General features: G+C 42.4%; 1 protein-coding gene across 2 annotated transcripts in view; it reads left to right on the forward strand.

The window, feature by feature from the left end:
- Positions 1-19,350, forward strand: part of Aatf (apoptosis antagonizing transcription factor) — a 91,290-nt gene that overhangs the window by 61,592 nt on the left and 10,348 nt on the right. For both annotated transcript variants that reach the window (XM_052194971.1, XM_052194972.1), the window contains 2 exons: positions 3,080-3,160; positions 10,488-10,559. In XM_052194971.1, the coding sequence (XP_052050931.1) occupies positions 3,080-3,160; positions 10,488-10,559 (153 nt within the window). The remainder of the gene's footprint in view (positions 1-3,079; positions 3,161-10,487; positions 10,560-19,350) is intronic.

Here is a 19,350-nt window from a genome sequence, read left to right on the forward strand (position 1 = left end):
TGTCAGAATGAGATTCTGGGCAGAGCAGCATTTTGAGTGGCAATGAAAAATTAGCACTGATGAAGTAATTTTGAGTTGAATTTTGGGGTAGGGCACTGTTGACATTTCCTGTGTCTTTGGAATGTTGTAGGGATGTTCACTATATAGTTAATGTGATAGAGCAAATTGTATTTAAGTGATGATTATATTATACATTTATCTGACTTTACAATAAAATAGATTATGGTAATTAAGATTATATTAAGATTACAGTAATTGGATTTCCCTAGGACCCCCCCCCCCATGTTGGGTTTTCCTTGTGCAAGTCAGGCAAGATGACTAGCTGCTACTGCAATTTCCCTTTTCATTTGTTCACAGGAACAATTTGAGGGGATTCTTCTAGCTTGTTTTCAACTCTTATGTGAAAAATTAAGTTCCTGAGGGACTCTTAAGATGACCACAGACATATGAATCCTGTATAGACCCTGACCCACTAAACCATCTATGAAAAAGAGACAATCTAGGGTGTTTGGAAACTGATAAAGAATTGAGAATAAATAGTATTTATTGCCGGGCGGTGGTGGCACGCACCTTTAATCCCTGCACTTGGGAGGCAGAGGCAGGCGGATTTCTGAGTTCGAGGCCAACCTGGTCTACAGAGTGAGTTCCAGGACAGCCAGGGCTATACAGAGAAACCCTGTCTCGGGAAAAAAAAAAAAAACCAACAAAACAAAAATATTATTTATTGTGTCCGGTTTCCTGTTTTTTTTTTTTTAAGTGTAATAATGGTATTAAAATTACATTGAGGCTAGGTGGTAGCTCACACATTTAATCCCAGTACCTGGTGTTGTGTACATAAAAAGATGAAGAGAAGTGGGATGTGTTCTATGGAGGTGTGGTGAGGTGTAGGGGGAGGGGTGCCTCAATGGTGCCCATGCTGAAGCGTCCCTTCCCCGAGAGACCAGCCACACAACAGTATACCATAGAATAGATTTTATTCAGGGTAGAAGAGGGAGGGAGAGAGAGAGAGAGAGAGAGAGAGAGAGAGAGAGAGAGAGAGAGAGAGAGAGAGGAGAGAGAGAAAAGTAGTAGTGACCACGTGGAGCGAGAAGGGGGAAGGGAATGGGGAGAAAGGGGGGGAAGGGGAAGCAGAGACAGAGAGAGGAGGGGCAGCTCCTTTTGTAATGGGTCAGGCATACCTGGATGTTGCCTGGTAACTATGGAGTGGAGCTTAGACAGATTGCTAACATTCCCCCATTTTGGTTTAATTAAAAAAGAAAAAATTATAAAGAAAGAGGTGATAGTGAAACAGGAATAGGGTTGTCATAATATCTGATTACTTCCTGCTGGCATTGGGGATGATGTATCTCTGGAAACCTAGAAGAATGGGTATGGGAAATGTTTGTCCAGTTTTAGGAGAGTTGGCTGTTTCCTTGCTGTCCAGGATCTATGGAACCATCTGTGGATAGATCAGAAGGAACAAGTCCAGTAGAAGTGCCTGTGTCTGTGGAGGAGATTGGAGCCTCTGGAGGTTGCTGCTCTAGAGCTGTCCTAGATGTAGTAAGCACCTGGACTTGACAAGATGCTGAAACACACACACAAATATATATATATATATTAAAGGTAGAGAGTAAGATTAAGTGTGTTTGGGAGAAAGAAAATTTTTTTCCACCTCGGAGGAAAAGGCAGGTGGATCTTTGTGTGTTTTAGGCAGCCTAGCTACACAGGGAATTCTAGGCCAGCCAAGGCTACATAGTGAAAGCTATCTAAAAAAATAAAATAAAATAAAAGAGATAATATTGAGGGAGGGAAAGAATGGTCTTTATCTTTTATTAACACATACGGAAATATTACAGATAGAATATAAATATTACTATATAGAGAATACAAATTAAACAACTATAAGCCTAGTGGATGATTAAGTTAGAAGGGAAGAGCAGGTGAGATGGCTTAGTAGTTCTGAGCACTTGAAGCTTTGGTTCCTAGCACCCACATGGTGGCTTACATCTATCTGTAAATGCAGTTCCAGGGATTCTGACACCCTCTCTGACCTCCATGGGCACAGGGCTTAATTTACAAAAATACATGCAGGTAAACACTAACACACATAAAATAAATTAAATCTTTAAATGCAATTAGAAAGGAGGACTGGGGGCTGGAGAGATGGCTCAGCAGTTAAGAACACTGACTGCTCTTCTGAAGGTCCTGAGTTCAAATCTCAGCAACCACATGGTGACTCACAACCATCCGTAATGAGATCTGACGCCCTCTTCTGGAGTGTCTGAAGACAGCTATAGTGTACTCACATATAATAAATAAATAAATGTTTAAAAAAATATTTAAAAAAAAAAGAAAGAAAGAAAGGATGACTGGTAAAATGACTTAGTAGGTAAAGGCCATTTGCCACCAATCTGATGATCTGAATTGGTGCTCTTGCAGATGACTTGGGTTTGGTTCCCAGAATCCACATAGTGGAAGGAGACCCCCATGAGTTGTCCTCTGAATTTAATACATGTGCTGTAATAATTTTGGGCATGCACGAGTGAGGACACACACATAGATAAATAAATTAGTGTAAGTTTTTTAACTAGAAGAAGCAAAAGCGCTGAGTCTAGAAAACTGAGCCAGGCATAGGAGAAGTGCATGTCTTTAACCTTAGCACTTAAGAGGTAGCGGCAAGTTCAGGAACAGCCAGGGCTACATAGAGAGACTCTGTCAAAAGGCAAGAGAGAGGGCTGATGAGCTTTCAGACCAACTAGCACTTGTAGTAGCAAGAGGCCATGTGTGTAAGCTGGAGCAGGGACCGGCAGCTCACACTTGGGGCTTTCCTGCAGACCACAGGCAGAGTGCTCGTCACAGCAACTGCACCGAGGAATGTTGTTAACCAGATTTGCTTAGGATTTCCCAGCTGCCATTTGTCTTACCATTGCACAAATCCTCTCCAATTGATTAGTCACTTTTGCCCAAGACTATTTGAGGAATTTGATTTAGGTTGGTGATTTCTTTCTGCAGGGTTGTTAGTGAGAAAAATTCTAATTTGTCAATATTCATAACTGTTTCTGTGGTTGGTGATGCATAACATGGCTTGTGATTTTCCCAGGCAGTGGCTAGCAATCCAGAAACTACGAAGCAAAATCCGCAAGAAGGTAGATAGAAAAGCCAGCAAAGGAAGGAAACTTCGGTAAGTTTGTGCGAAGCAAATGAACAAGAGACCATGCTGCATCTCTTTCGTTTTGTTTGTCCCAGCTTTCTTCTGATGAATCTAGTTTTGATTTTGGTTTTTGAGACATGCTGACCTTAAACTTTAAAAATGTCCTACCTGACTGAGCCTCTTAGGTGTTAACAGTATGCTGGTATATGCTGTCATGCCCATTGCTTATGAGTCTGTTTTTACAGATGATAAAAGTAACAAAATGATGTGCAAATATTTCTATGACCGTTATTACTCTAAAAGGGAAAATACAGTTTATTGAATTTTTATTCTATTGTTGTGAGTGGATGTATAAAATACTGTTAGTGTTTCCCTAAAAGAAATAATTAGAAAACAAAAATCAGAATTATTATTTTAGCTTTAAAAAGAGAAAAGTTGAGGACTTTAAAAATATTAATAGTATTCTTAGATGATGAGGAATATAATTTTTGTGGGAAAATAGAAGCATTTTTGATGCTATAAAAACTCTCCACTATGAACTAATAATGAGTCCAGAGAAGATGCAGATACTGTTCTTGCATAGGACATGAGTTTGATCACCAGGACCCTTATCAGGCAGCTCACAACTGCCTGTAACTCTGGATCCCCTGGAGTTAGACATACACATATATATCTACACATGGATGCATAAATAAATAATAAAAGATATTTTTAAAAAAGAAACATACAAAAGACAGAGCAAAAGAGTAGGAACTGACATTGCTAGACTTTTAGATTGACATCCTCGGGCCAGAGTAGGGCAGTGTTATCTGACAAAACCTCAGTATCAAAGAGTCTGCTTTGTTCAGCAAAAAACATCTTCACCTTGTTGTATTAGATATATAACTATATATAAATTGTGTATGTGTGTGTGCACACGTGTATCCTACATCATTAAAGAGTTAAAGAGGCTCTCTTGTTGCATTTTCTTTAGACAAATAAATATAGATCTGTCTCACTTTTTTTTTTAAATTTATTTATTGTTATATGTAAGTACATTGTAGCTGTCTTCAGACACACCAGAAGAGGGCATCTGATCTCATTACAGATGGTTGTGAGCCACCATGTGGTTGCTGGGATTTGAACTCAGGACCTTTAGGAAGAGCAGTCGGTGCTCTTAACCTCTGAGCCATCTCTCCAGCCCCCTATCTGTCTCACTTTTAAAATGTCTGTAACTTCAGCACTAGGAAGTACAGTCGGGAGTATTCTGAGTTGGAAGCTTGCCTGGGGAGCTAGCAAAAGCCTGTTGAGACAGGGAGAGAACCAACTTCACACAAGCAGATTTCATACTTGCTTGACCTTGTTTGGGTTTATTAAAAACATACCAGGAAATGCTGGCTCATCTTTGCAGGAGTGCAAAAGGGCTGCTATTTTTCCTACATTGCAGCCTGAACTGTTAGAATTTTTCCACTTTTCAGTTGATGCAGCTCTAGTGCTTCTCTGGACATTGTCACTGTTGAAGTTAAGAGGGTGACTCAAGCCACACTGAGTTTGGAGTCCAGTTCTGACAGTGATTATTGGTTACTTTAGGGGAGAACTTGAACTCTTTATGCTGGTTTCTTCGTTTGTAAAATGGGAATGATAATGACTCAGAACCAGTTTGTGAGTGAGAGTGATTGAAGCCGGCTGTGGAGCTCTCAGTGCTCGGTCCCCGGAAGCACTGCTGCAGCATTGCTCGCTGTTGCCGTTACTCTCCTGTCATCCTTCCAGGGCTGGGCCAGTTGGTCACCCTAGTGTTTGTTTCCTTGCCCAGTTCCACTCCTTTTCTGTAGCTGTCCTTCCTTCCTCTCCACATGTATTTACAGAGCGTGACTAACGGTCTGTGTAAGTGGCAGCTTCAGTCATTACTGTGAGACTCGGGTTGCACAGTGGGGCTTTGTATAAGACTGTAACTTACTAGGTTTCTCCAGACACTGGGAGACATGGGTTCAAAGACTGTATAGATATCTGCTACACAGCGAGCAATCTGTTAGTCTATCTAATGGAATTTCTCTTGGAAATAAATGTATATTCTTCCAGTGAATTGAGAGAGGCCAGCTGTGATGGTAGAACCCGTAAGCTCAGCACTTAGGAAGCCAAAGCCAGAGGATCAAAAGCTTGAGGCCATCTTGGACTACACAGTGAGAGACCCTACTTCCTAAAAAGTAAAGAGAGAGAAAGAGGAGAATGGAAAATGTCTACATTATTATATTACTTTGAATTTTTAAATTGTTAGAACCAAGAATTGTACATATCCTTTGTAGTCAAGAGTGGTGTTACTTTATCCTTTTAGATAGTTCCAACCTAACTGCCAGCTGTAGAGCCTTGTAGATGATTGTCAGTCAGAAAACAATGTTGATCCAGGAATGAGAATTGGCTGTGACTGCAGGCAGAGCAGAAAGTAAGAGATCTGGGGCTGGAAGCTTTGCTCACTGGTGGAATGCTTGCTGAGAGTCCATGAGGCTCTTCTGTCCTTAGACCAAAAAGGAAAGTTGGGCTGGCCTTGGAAAGCAAGCACTCTTCTGTTGTGTTAACTGAGTTAGAATATGAGGCTGTTTCTCAGACCAGAATCAGAATTTCTAATTTTATCAGGTTGAAAGAAAACAATAGGATATTGTGTAGGGTGTGTGTGTGTGTGTGTGTGTGTGTGTGTGTGTGTGTGTATGTGTGTGTGTATGTGTAGGCCAAAAGTTAACATTGGGTGTCTTCCTCAGTTGCTTTTTATATTGAGCCAGGATTTCTCATTTGAACCCAGAGCTGGTGATCCAGCTGGACTCACTAGCCAGTTTGCTACCGGAGTTGCCTTCTTAACACCAGGAGTATAGGCAGTCAGCTATGTACATGGGTGGTGAGTAGCCAAACCGTGGTCTGTATGCTTCCTTGGCAAGCCATTTCCACGTATCAGGATTTTGTTTTAATAGAAATTGCTTTTATTATCTTAATTTATGAAATTAATTTCATTGAACTGTTAGAGGTCTGTGTCGATGAAATTATATAACTTGATAGTGGTTGAAATCCCCACCTGCTCAACTATCCAGAGACATTAAAAATCTTATTTTGAGCCAGGCAGTGTTGTCTCATGCCTTTAGTCCCAGCACTTGGGAGGCAGAGGTAGGCGGATTTTTGAGTTTGAGGCCAGCCTGGTCTACAAAGTGAGTTCCAGGACAGCCAGGTCTACACAGAGAAACCCTGTCTCAAAAAACAAAAAACAAACAAACAAAAATCTTATTTTGATGACACCCATTCAAGAGACAGTCTTTAAGCAAAACAGAACTAAACATGTTGTAGTTTATACTCCAGGCTCAGCATTGAGGCATGCAGCCTGCACAGGAAGATTGCAAGGTGCCACATCTACACTGAACTGTTAGAAGCTAGTTAGACCAGTTAAAAGCAAAGAGAAGCCAGGTGGTGGTGGCGCACACCTGTAATCCCAGCACTCTGAGAGGCAGAGGGATTTCTGAGTTCGAGGCCAGCCTGGTCTACAGAGTGAGTTCCCAGGACAGCCAGGGCTGTACAGAGAAACCCTGTCTCAAAAAAAAAAAAAAAAAAAAAAAGCAAAGAGAGTAATGTGTTACAAATGTTTGCCTGCTTAAGACAGTGGGGGTGGGGCATCTTGGGAATTTCGGGCTTAAAGTGAACATGGAGGAGTGGAGGTAGTGAGGCTTGATGTAATCTAGTCAAGCTAGATTACAGCCATATTCTGTGGGACCACAGTGAGCCATTTCAAGAGTCCAGGCAAAGGAATATTGTCATTATACTTGTGTTATAGAAAGACAGTTCTAGGAATTTGTGAACTAGGAAGTAGAATAGAAATTTATGAGAGCAAGGGCTAGATGAAAGATAGGAGATGAACCTGAATTCAGGTGAGGACTGGGGGCTTCACAGTGACTTGTCAGGTAAGCATATGCTACAAGGAGGAAATCTGGTTTGTTTGGGTTTTGGTTCTTCACATTGCTGAGGGAGAGAGTAAATCGTGTTTCGGAATACCTGAATTTGTCATAACCTTAAGAGGTCTTATTTTTTGAGAGACATTTTTAATTGAGAAGAGTGTAGATATTTATATTATCTGGTAGTTTGGAAGCAATATAATTGCCATTTCCCCCAAAACTGTGTAATATGATTCTGTAATGAGAAGAATAGAACCCCAAGAAATAAATATCAGCATATATGAGACTGACAGAGGGAGAGGAGCCCATAAAGAATGCTGAGTAGAGACAGAGGCACCACAGTGGGTATGGAAGTGTTTGCTGTGAGCCAGAAGTGCCTGTCATGTCAGAAGTCACAGAGGCCCTCTCCTTTCTCTACCCAAGGAGCTCTTGGCTATTGTGTTTAAGACTAGAAGTAGCAGCCAACAGGCCTTCCATACTAAAATGCCTCAGGAATCTCTCTGCTCAATCTGTTTCTCTATTTATCTTCCTTCCCTTCTTCCCTCCCTCCTTTCTCTCTCTCCTTTCCTCCCCGCACCCCCTATTTTTCTCTCTCTAGACAGGGTCTCACTATGTAGCCCAGGCTGATCTGAACCTCTCAGCGGACCAGTCTGGCCTCAGATACAGAGTTCTACCTGCCTCTGCCTCTAAGTGCAACTTTGACTGTCTGGTTTAGCCTTTAGGATACCATTTAATATCTTGTCTAATGTCTCCCATAATTCTGGTTACTAAGTAAATGTAGAAGGAGCCAGAGAAGTAGTAACTCACCAGTGGGCAAACGCCACAGCAAATAATTCTTTTCTTCTGGTTACTAAAAAATGTGTGTGTGTGTGTGTGTGTGTGTGTGCACATGTGGAGGCCATCAGTTGCCATCAGTTGTTTTCCTCTATAATTTTCTTCCAGGATCCTCTTGTCACCGCACTGCCCCAGCACTGCGGCTACAGCTGCATCCGCTGTGCCCAGCGTGTACGTGGAGGTGCTAACTCAGGCCCTCTGTTTTGCACATCAAGCACTTTACTCCTTGAGCCTTCTCTCCAGCTCCACATAGCAATACATTTTGCAGATAAGACCCACAAGTAGATATTAAATCAATGAGTAAAAATGTCTAAGGAGGGCCAAACAGGTCTCTGTGAGTTTGAAGCCAACCAGGCTAGTTAGAGCTACATAATGAGACCCTGACAGAATAAAAAGAAAGAAAAGAAAATGTTTGAGGAGAACCCTGGAGGTCAGGTCATGAGGATTGTTTCAACTTTGAGACCAGGCTAAGCTACAATGTGAACTCCATCATAAACAAAACCCTTAATTTTTTTCCATTGTATAATATGTTCATAATATACTAAATAAATTATATAGACAAGAGCACTCTGAAACTGTGATGATAATGCAGAATATTAAATACAGTCTTCTGTTGCTTACCAAGAGAAGACCTGTTATCTGATTTACTTACACATTTACACAAAACTAGGTGTTGCAGCCTATGACATAGCTAGGCTGGGTAGTGTATGTCTTTGACTATATAGCCATCTTTCAACAAAATATTGTATGTGGGGGATAACTGTATTACAGTCTCATTTTTAAACTTTTTGTGCATATAGGTGTGTATTTTTTTCTGTTACTCTTGGATTGAAAGAAGTCTCATGTTTTTTTAAAATTCATTTGTTGAAAAATGAAATTTGGGGAATTTAGATATGAGTGATTTAATAGGTAATTATTTCATATGTGTAAAATTATTTCTGAAACTGAAATAATTACATGCATGACTTTTTTGGTTTTTATTTTTTGTCTGTAAACATTTTGCTCAAGTAAAACTTTTGCATATATGTCTTTGAGCTTGGTTATGTATAAAGACATCTAAGCCTTTTCTAGGGTTTTGTTTTTTTGTTTTTTTGTTTTTTTTTTTTTCTTCTGGGACAGGGTTTCTCTGTATAGCCCTGGCTGTCCTGGAACTCACTCTGTAGACCAGGCTGGCCTCAAACTCAGAAATCTGCCTGCCTCTGCCTCCCAGAGTGCTTGGATTACAGGTGTGCGCCACCACCACCCAGCTTCTAAGCCTTTTCTTTTCTTTTCTTTTCCTTTCTTTCTTTCTTTCTTTCTTTCTTTCTTTCTTTCTTTCTTTCTTTCTTTCTTTCTTTCTTTCTTTCTTTCTTTTTATTTACATTGCAAATGATTTCCCCTTTTCTGGGTCCCCACTCCCCTCAAGTCCCATAAGCCCTCTTCCGTCCCCCTATTCTTCCATCCACCCCTTCCCACTTCCCTGTTCTGGGATTCCCCTATACTCTTGCAAGAGTATCCATTCCTCCGTTGAAGGACATCTAGGTTCTTTCCAGCTTCTGGCTACTACAAATAGGGCTGCTATGAATATAGTGGAGCATGTGTCCTTATTGCATGCTGAAGAATCCTCTGGATATGCCCAGTAGTGGTATAACAGGGTCCTCAGGAAGTGACATGCCCAGTTTTCTGAGGAACCGCCAGACTGATTTCCAAAGTGATTGCACCATCTTGCAATCCCACCAGCAGTGGAGGAGTGTTCCTCTTTCTCCACATCCTCGCCAACACCTGCTGTCTCCTGAGTTTTTGACCTTAGCCATTCTGACTGGTGTTTCTAAGCTTTTTCTAATTGGTAGAGTGAAAGAGTACATTGTGGAATTCTTTGGTGTAATTCGATTACTGTTTAGTGGTATATGTGCTTAGTGAATTTTTCCTATAAATTTCAAATGACTGTACACAAAAATACCTTTATCTTTTGACAGATAGTACAGGTGGGGTAGCTTAAATTTCATGGCATTTCAAACTAATGTTTGGAATCAGAGTTGTTCAGAACTTAGCTGTGGTCCCTCAGCTAAAGGTGGTACTTCATGTGAAGGACCCAGTAGAGTCCTGTGGAGATGATCGCAGGCATGGCACAGAAAACTTAAATTCACACAAAGAAGGCTAGGGTAGCTGGGGGCTTGTCTGGAATGGCTCACCTGTATCCACTGTTTCCTCTGTGTGAGCTAAATGGATCTATGCTAAACTGTCATTTTCACTAATTGTGTGTGTGTGTGTGTGTGTGTCTGTCTGTCTGTCTGTCCGTGTTTTCAAGACAGGGTTTTTCTTTCCAGGTTGTCTTGAAACTCACTCTATAGACCAAGCTGGCCTCAGACTCAGAGATCACCTGCTCCTGCCTCCTGAGACCTGGGGTCAAAGGGGAGTGTAAACACTGCCCGGCTGTTTTCACTGTTCTGGTACCAGACTATTTCCTGTTGCATTAAGAGGAAAAGAGAGAAGAGACTTGAAAGTGCCTGTGAACTTCCCTCCCCACCACTCTGGAACCAAAGTTCATGGGATCAGTCATGGGATTTAGCTGATCAAGTATGTTTCTTTTATGAGTTAATGGTTACTAATGTTGCTGTTTGTTTTCTGACTTTATTTAGGTTCCATGTCCTTAGCAAGCTCCTAAGTTTCATGGCACCAATTGACCACACTGAAATGAATGACGATGCCAGGTGAGTGGCAGTGCTTGTATGTCTCAGGTGCCTGATAGTGATGGTCACAGCCAGTCAGTGGCAGCACAGCAAGGTCTGTCACCTGTGTTTCCTGCCTTGGTTACTATGAAGCCCAATCAGACCCCATAAATCTCAACACCATCTCTGGGGGCTTGCTCTCCTTAGCATTCGTCCACCTGCCGGGTCATCTGCTCCTCTCAAGGCAGAGGCTGTGTGCGCTGTGTGTGTGGCTCCCTCGGCACCACGCAGGGAAGGGCCGCGGCCGCTATGGTTGTTGAAGCTGCTGTTGGGGATTACAGATTTTTTTATTTTTATTTATTTATTTATTTTTCTGAAACAGGGTTTCTCTGTATAGCCCTGGCTGTCCTGGAACTCACTCTGTAGACCAGGCTGGCCTCGAACTCAGACATCCACCTGCTTCTGCCTCCCAAGTGCTAGGATTAAAGGCGTGTGCCACCACTGCCCAGCTCAGATTTTTTGTTTTAAATAAAAGAAGTGTGTGTTCATAAAGCTGAAATGATAGGGTCTGTAAAGGGGATGAGCTGATGCTCATTGTTATCCAGAGATAACATTTTATTTGTTTATTTATTTATCTTAGGGCAGGATCTCACTGTGTGGCCCAAGCTAGCCTAGAACTTACAGAGTTCTGCCTGCCTCTATCTCCCAAGAGCTAGGATAAAAAAAAAGTGCCATGATGCCTTGCTTTATTTTTTTATTAGATATTTTCTTTATTTACATTTCAAATACTATCCCCTTTTCTTGTTTCCCCTCTGAAAACCCCCTTTCTCATTCCCCCTCCCCCTGTTCACTGATCCACTCACTCCTGTTTCCTGTCCTGGCATTCCCCTGTAATAGACCAACGAGCCTTCACAGGTCCAAGGGCCTCTCCTCTCATTGATGTCCAACAAGGCCATCCTCTGTTACGTATGTGTCTGGAGCCACGGATCCCTCATGTGTACTCTTAGGTTGGTGATTAAGTCCCTGGGAGCTCTGGGGGTACTGGTTGGTTCATACTGTTGTGCCTCCTATGGGACTGCAAACCCCTTCAGCTCCTTGGATACTTTCTCTAACTCCTCCATTGGGGACCCAGTGCTCAGTTCAATGGTTGGCTGAGAGCATCCCCTCTGTATTTGTCAGGTACTAGCAGGGCCTGTCAGGAGACAGCTATATCAGGCTCCTGTCAGCAAGCACTTGTTGGCATCTACAAAGTGTCTGGGTTTGGTAACCATATATGGGATGAATCCTCAACAGAGGAATGGATACAGAAAATGTGGTACATTTACACAATGGATTACTATTCAGCTATTAAAAACAATGAATTCATGAAATTCTTAGGCAAATGGATGGAACTAGAAAATATCATCCTGAGTGAGGGGACTCAGTCACAAAAGAAGACACATGGCATGCACTCACTGATAAGTGGATATTATCCCAGAAGCTCAGAACACCCAAGATATAATTCACAGACCACACGAAGCTCAAGACCAAAGTGTGGATGCTTCAGTCCTTCTTAGAAGGTACAAAATACATGGGTACAAAGTACCCATGGGAGGAAATATACAGAGACAAAATGAGGAACAGAGACTGAAGGAAACACATCCAGAGACTGCCTTGCTTTATTTTTTTAGGTTTTTTTTTTTTTTTTTTTTTTTTTGGATTTTGGTTTTTTCAAGACAGGGTTTCTCTGTATAGACCTGACTGTCCTGGAACTCACTCTGTAGACCAGGCTGGCCTCGAACTCAGAAATCCTCCTGCCTCTGCCCCCTAAGTGCTGGGATTACAGGCGTGCACCACCACCGCCCAGCTATTTTTTTTTAGTTTTTAATTGTTTTGTTTTGTTGAGACTCTCTTAGCTCAGATGAAGTGACACTCTTTGGACAGTCCAGACTGACTTGAAACTCAGGACAATCATCCTGCCTTATTTTCTCATGTGAGGAGCTTAGAGGTATTTGCCACCACACACACAGCCTTTTTTTTAAAAAAGAATAATTTACTGGGCATGCAGCATACCTTTAATCCCAGGACTCTGGCAGCAGAGACTGGCAGATCTCTGAATTTGAAGCCAGTCTGGTCTACAAAGTTACTTTGAAAATAGCCTAGGATACACAGAGAAATCATGTCTCACCAAATCAAAATACTAATACTAATACATTCTTCTGCTGTGTATTTGTGTCGCACACTTTACTCCCAGCATTTGGAAAGCAGAGGCAAGTTCTCTGAGTTCAAAGCTATCCTGGACTCCATAGCAAGTTCTAGAACATCCAGGCTGCATAGTGAGTTTCTGCTGAAGAAGGTGGAAGAAGAAGAGAAAAAATATTTCTTCTCAGTTTATTCATTTTCATTCTACCCTAATGAAGAGATTCCCCCTTTCTTATATTTATTTACCATGAGTGATTTGTTTATGGAAACATCAATTCCTACTTTCCTATCTTACTCGATGAGTTATTTATTTTGATATTAAAACTGTACAGATTGGTGGAAGTCCCTTCAAGCCTGGTTGTATCATTTTGACCCTACCACTTTTTATATCCTTATTCTTTGCACATGATACTTAATTTTTTTCTTTCTTTGGTGGTTCATTTTTAGACAGGGTCTCACTTCATATTCCTGGTTGGTGTGGAACAGGCTGGCTTCCACCATGTTGGACCTTTCAAAGGTTATCTTCTACTTTCCTTGTGCTTGCTCTGAAATTGTTCCTTCTTGAAGAAGCCCTTCCTATTAGTGGTGCTCAGGTTTGGGTGTAAAATAGTGTTTATTATTTCTGGCTATTCTTATGTGGAGGGACTCACAGTGTAAACACACGGAACATGTGGGCACACATGTGTACTCTCAAAATGTTTCTATTCAGAGTTTGTTGGTTTGGGGTTCGTTTGTATATTTGTTTCTACTTGTTCTTTTCTTTTTCATAGAATTAAAATTATGTTCTACTATAAATATTTTTTATACTGTGAACATTGTTATGTCATTAAAATTTAAAATTCATATGACAATAATATTTTATATCATTTAGCCATTCACTGACTTGTAGACACATTATTATATCACACACACAAAAAATATTGTTAGTCTTCTTAGTGGTTGACTGTAGGCTGGTGTTGGTTTTGCCAGGTGTCTCTTAAGTCACATTTAGCCTTTGGACTTGTTTCCAAAGCTCACTGGATCATATTGTCTCTTGGCCTGAAATTAACAGATCTACCAGTATAGGCCACACCCTGCCTGCTGTTTGCCATTGGGTTTGTTTGAATGCAAAGCAGCTTGTCCATAATCCTACATAGACATGAATTTCTTATCCTCACCTCCTGAGTGCTGGGACTGTAGGTGTGCACTGATGTGCAGTTTTCATTCGGTGCAGAACATTTAACCCAGGGTTTCATGCATGCTGGGCTATACCATTTGAGCTAAATATCTAGCATGCTTCCAGAATGAGAAAAATCTGAAATTAAAAAGGTGCCACATAGCTAACTATTTGACCAGCATGTTGGCACTCAGAAGTTTCTGCTTTCAGGGACTAGGTTCCATTGTAATGGTACATCCCTTGCCTGGCATCCTTGAAGGCTCAGGTCCCCACACTGTGACAACCAAGTATAGGTTTCAGATTTTCATGTTGGTGCTGCCTAACCTGTATAAAGTAGGAAAAAAAAAAGAGACCAAATAGTTTTACTGCCATGCAAAGATCTTCAGGATAATCTGTTAACAGATGAGAGAAATTTTGCCTGTAGCAGTCATTATAGTTTAAAATAAAAACTAAGGGGCTGGAGAGATGGCTCGGCAATTAAGAACACTTGTTGCTCTTGTATAGGACCCAGGTTCAGCTCCCAGCACCTACATTCTGGTTGCAACCACTTGTAACTATTTCCAGGAAATCAGTGCCCTCTTCTGAACTCCACAGGTACCAGGCATGCAGTGTGAACTTTCATGTAATGTACATACATACATACATACATACATACATGCAGGCAAAGCACACATAAAATGAATAAATTAAAGTTTAAAAGCTACAAACATTAAACAGGCATATGGTATCCTTGGGTGTCTGTACCACAATGTGTGACTGTATGAGAGTGTTTGCCCAGAGATTGCCAGTGGGGAAGGGACAGGACAGCACGCAGTGAAGAAGCTTTCTTGTCTGCCTCTGGGCTAACCTATTCTATGAGAGAACTCATCTGTCACTCATTAGGAAGAAAGAAGCAAGCCTTTGATTTATTACTGGGGACTGGGGTGAAGTAAAAGATTCTTTTACTGTATTGTGTCTGTGGTACTTGAATTTTCTACAGTAGTTTGTATTGCTTTGTATCAACATTTTCAGTTTTGAATGTGAACTATGTTTTGTATGTGAACTTTGGTGGCATAGGGAAGGGTCTGCTACTCCTTTGTTGCAGTGAAAGATGGGCTCTCCCTGGTGGTTTCTGCCCTAGGCCGACTTTGTGGCACCTAGCTGCTTCTTCCAAGCTCTCCTCCCTAACTGTAGCATCATGAATTCCCTGTGCTCTTGATGTTTTGTTCCCAGAAGCAGCTCCCCCACAGTTCTGAGCTGATCCAGGTCTGTGGTTGCCTTCATCTCTCTGCAGGTGTTCCTTGGCTCCAGGTTATTGTTTGCAAATAGGCCTAAATTAGATTCTGCCCAGCGGTTGAGGTCTCTGAGTGCTCTTTCTTGACTCTCCCTTGTCCCTGTCCAGTTTGAGGTCAATACATTTAGATTGGTTGGAGAGGACTGAAAGAGGATGTACTCATTAAGAGAAAGAACAGAACTCCTTCACACAGGTTGTTAACACACACATCGTGGTTTGTGGAAGGGTAGCGTGGCACCCCCATCTTGTCCCTTGTGAAGTGTCTTTAGTTAGTTAATTTTTGCTGATACAAATTCTTTTCTTACACTAGGAATTTTTGTCTTGAAGTGATCTATTTAAAAAACCTTTTTAAATGCAAAGTAGCCCAGCTGAATTCTCTGGTCGCCATACTTCCCCTTGGGAGAGAGTCACTTTGGATCCTGGTGTGTTTTCAGGGCCCTTGTTACTGAATGTCTTCGGGTGACCCTGACATATCCTGTGTCCAGTAGGTGTGACTCTAGCTCTGAGGAGACACGTGTGTCTGGGAAACATTTTCCTGAACTGAAAGAATCTTTGTGCCTTTGCACAAGGCTTGGTTACCATGAGCCTGAAAGCAAGTCCCACTTCACCACACTCTGTACAGCAAGCAATGGGTGGGCTGAGGAGAGCAGACATGGGCTGCCACTCTGTGCCAGACCTGGCTTCCGTCTGACTTACAGGCAGAGGTTTTTCTAAGCTGGCCATAGACTTTGAGTACCAGAGTTTCCCTGACCTGATGTGAATACTGACCACAGAGAGTTCGCTGTTGTCAGCCTCCATAGCCTTCCACTGCCTTTTGCTGTCTGTGCTAGGCCTTTGGAGGCAGACTTCAGAGGTGTGAAGTCTTGTCATATGTGGTGCAGGTAGAAGTCAGTCATGTGCCTTCAGGAAGAGCATTGCAAGTCCCTGAGATGCGCTGAGAAGGGGCCCATGACTGAGCTTCACTAACTCTGGTTTCTGCTCTTGGCAAGGACAGAGGGTCTCAACAAAACAGTCAGCTGGTACAGGCCCAAGAAAAGTGGGTGGCTGTGTTTCCTGCCATTTCTGGGAGGATTCTCCTTCCAGGTTGACTCTGGCACTGACCCTTATAAGTTCAGGTTATTGCATTTTTCTGTGTAACTTACTTTCCTTTATTACAAACATGGTGGCAACATTAGCATTTAGAATTATTTGGTTCCTTTACCAAAACAAACAAAATACCAGCAAATTCTTAATAGGAACTGCAGCCTCAACTCTTCCCCAGAATAAACCCTCATCCTTTCTACAAGTGTAAAGCTGCTGGCATTAAGCAGAACGAGGGGGCCTTTGGTAATGAGTACTGTGTACTGAACGTATTATTGTCTTACATCTGGAGCTTAAGAAATGTGCAAATGTAAGCCCATCTTGTAAAGTGCTTTGTCAACATTGCAGCCATGTTGCTCCTGAGGTGCCTTGGTATAATAGAATTCCTACAGGCAATTTGTCTTTGGCTTGCCATTTTTTGTGTATGAGTATGCAGCCTACATTCTACTTGCAGGCGTGTTCCCCTCTCTCCTGATGGCAGTCCTGTCCCCAGCCCATACCCCCTACCCTACCCCTACCCTACGTACTTTCTTAAAGCTCTCCTGCCTACTGTGCTGCTTTATTCAATAGAATCGGGCACTGGTCTTGAGACATTGTGCTGTAGCTTGCACAGCATCGAGAGCTCATGTGCTCTTGACCCCAGGAAACACTATTCTTACAGCATTTTCTGTTGGGTAAGAACTTTAGGCAAGAATGGTTAAAATACAGATGCTTTCTCTGGGGCTTCTTATCTCCGAAGAAGACACAGGTTATTCTGACAGGTGAAACAACTCTGGGCAGATATGCAACATTGATCTAATCAGCAGAACAAGAGCCCCGCTCTAACCGGTGCTACCTTTTACCAGCGTCATTAAGGGCTCCCATTACTCTTTTATTAGCTGCTCCTTCTCTTCCTTATCAGATTGCAGAGCAAACATAACTCAAGGCAGTGATTTGATCTCTGTTAAAGAGGATTACAGCTTTGCATTAACTCGGATTGACATAGTTTATATAATTCACTTGTTGATACTCAGGAGAGTGTTGCCGCATGCCTGACCTCCCGGCAGTGCCGAGGGGAAAGGATCCCTGTAGACCATCATTAAAGATGGTGCCCAGCACAGACCGGCTCCAGGCCTTCAGGTAACAGCAGAGAGGATAATGGAGCACTCTCAAGCTCAAGTCTAAGACTGGGCCAGACTCAAGCCTGGGTTGAAAATAAGACATTACTGTTGTGTCTTTGTTCTTCCTGTTTGGTGCTGTTGGCCTCTCACACTAGAGAATCGGAACTGCCAAATGGAGGTTTGGTTCCAAGCAGGAGAGAGTGATAGAAGTGCATCTTCTCAATTGGACTGAGGACACGGAGCAGAGAAATCCTTCTAAGGCGGGCTTTGTGGCTGCGGTTTTCTTTTCTGCAGCCAGGTTCTCAGTATTTCCTCATAATTTAAATCTCTCTCTTCTCCCAAAAGGGGAATGTGCATGTTTATTAAAGTGGTTCTAGAATTTTTTCTTAAAGATTTGTTTTAAAATTATTATGAGATTCTAAATGTAGCCTCTTACAGATACTACTTTAATCGCAGCTAAAGTGGCTTATAGGTATGTAGCTAAGCTTTCAGCCTTTCTCTTGATTGGCCATTCACACATATTATTAATGTTTCCCGTGGTGATCCCCAGCTGACATCAGAGATCTTTTTGTTTCACCGTGATGCCTTGATTTGCTCTCTTTTTTTCCATCCTGTTCTGATTAGCAGGGCAATAGCAGTGAGGGACATGATCTTCTCTACCCCATTGTGATCAGCAGTGGATGGCACTGAGGGATGGGGTCCTTCTCCTCACCGAGCACTGCCTCAGACATGTGTCAACCTTCATCAGAAGGCAGTGGGATAGTTGGCAGTATCTACAGTTTGTGATTAAAATACTAAGTCATGGAGTAATGAAATAACTTGCTCACATTACAAGTTGTGAACTAGAGTGTCCCAGAGTGTAGCCCTGCTGCTCCTGGAGAGTCTGTGGAAATAATGCAGTATCTCAACCAAAGAGAATTTTAGCTTGCCTAGAGTAAATCTGAAAGCTTGGCTTACAGGCTGTTTACATTTTGGTATGAATCACTGAATTTCCCAAACCTGTCCTGTGGTTATTCTGCCTGGTGCTGGTGCAAGGCTTAAACCACATAATAAGCTTTGACTTCCTGTCCTTCGCATTCTGCCCATTGCCATTGGACCTGTCGCTCCAACCCTAGAGTGCCCTTTCCTCTGTGGTGAAAGTAACACAGAGAGGACAGAAAACTTCGTCTAGCACCTGCTTTTTCTTTTCTTTTTCTTTCTCTCTTTTTTAACATTTATTTTGTTTGTGTATTCATGCACACACGCTGGTCCATATGGAGGTCAGAGGATAGCTTAGGGGAGTTTGTTCTTTCCTTCCATTGTGTGGGTGCCCTTGGTGGCTTTTTTGTTTGTTGTTGTTGTTGTTTAGCATGCAGTAACAAAATTCATTACAAGGCCTTTTTACTGTGGGATATTTCTGCTGCTTTTGCATAGCTGTTGGAATCCACCCTGTGTTTGTTTGGCATCTTCCCCTCCCTCCATCACAGGAGCTGTCCTCACACCCTGCACTTCCCTCTGACTTCTATTCGTGTCCTCAGAGCTTTGGTTAATACAGCATGTTGTTCAGTGCTGTCCCGTCTCCCTCATGTGACCTTCCCATGTGACTATCACAGAGGCTGCATCAGCTCTGCGCGGCTCCACACTGATCTCCCTTGATTCTCTGGAAGCAACCTGTTCTTCCTTGCCTATAGAATAAACTGCCTGCCTGGACTCCTGTTTAAGCAGCTAGGTGCCATCCAGGGTGGGACTGCCTCTAGAGCATGCTCCACACGCTGCACCGCCCTTCCTGAGGGCATCTCCAGTCACCTGACATTCAGTCGCTTGCCTTTCCTCAGCCCTTCTCAGTGGTGGATCCTTCTCCCTGAAGCCCCTTGTCATGTTGGCCCTTCTCTCTTGTGTCTAGTGCAATTCAGGACAGCAGGTAACTAGAGGCTCCTTCTTGTGAAGAACCTTAGCTCCTACTGTAATAGAGCGACCACGCTCATGCTGTAGTCAGGGCCTCAGCCCCGGACAGTGGTGTTGGTCCTAGTTGTATTCCGCCTATGCTGAAAGCAGTTTTGTAAC

Source organism: Apodemus sylvaticus, chromosome 10 (genome assembly GCF_947179515.1).
Source record: "Apodemus sylvaticus chromosome 10, mApoSyl1.1, whole genome shotgun sequence".
NCBI lineage: Eukaryota > Metazoa > Chordata > Mammalia > Rodentia > Muridae > Apodemus > Apodemus sylvaticus.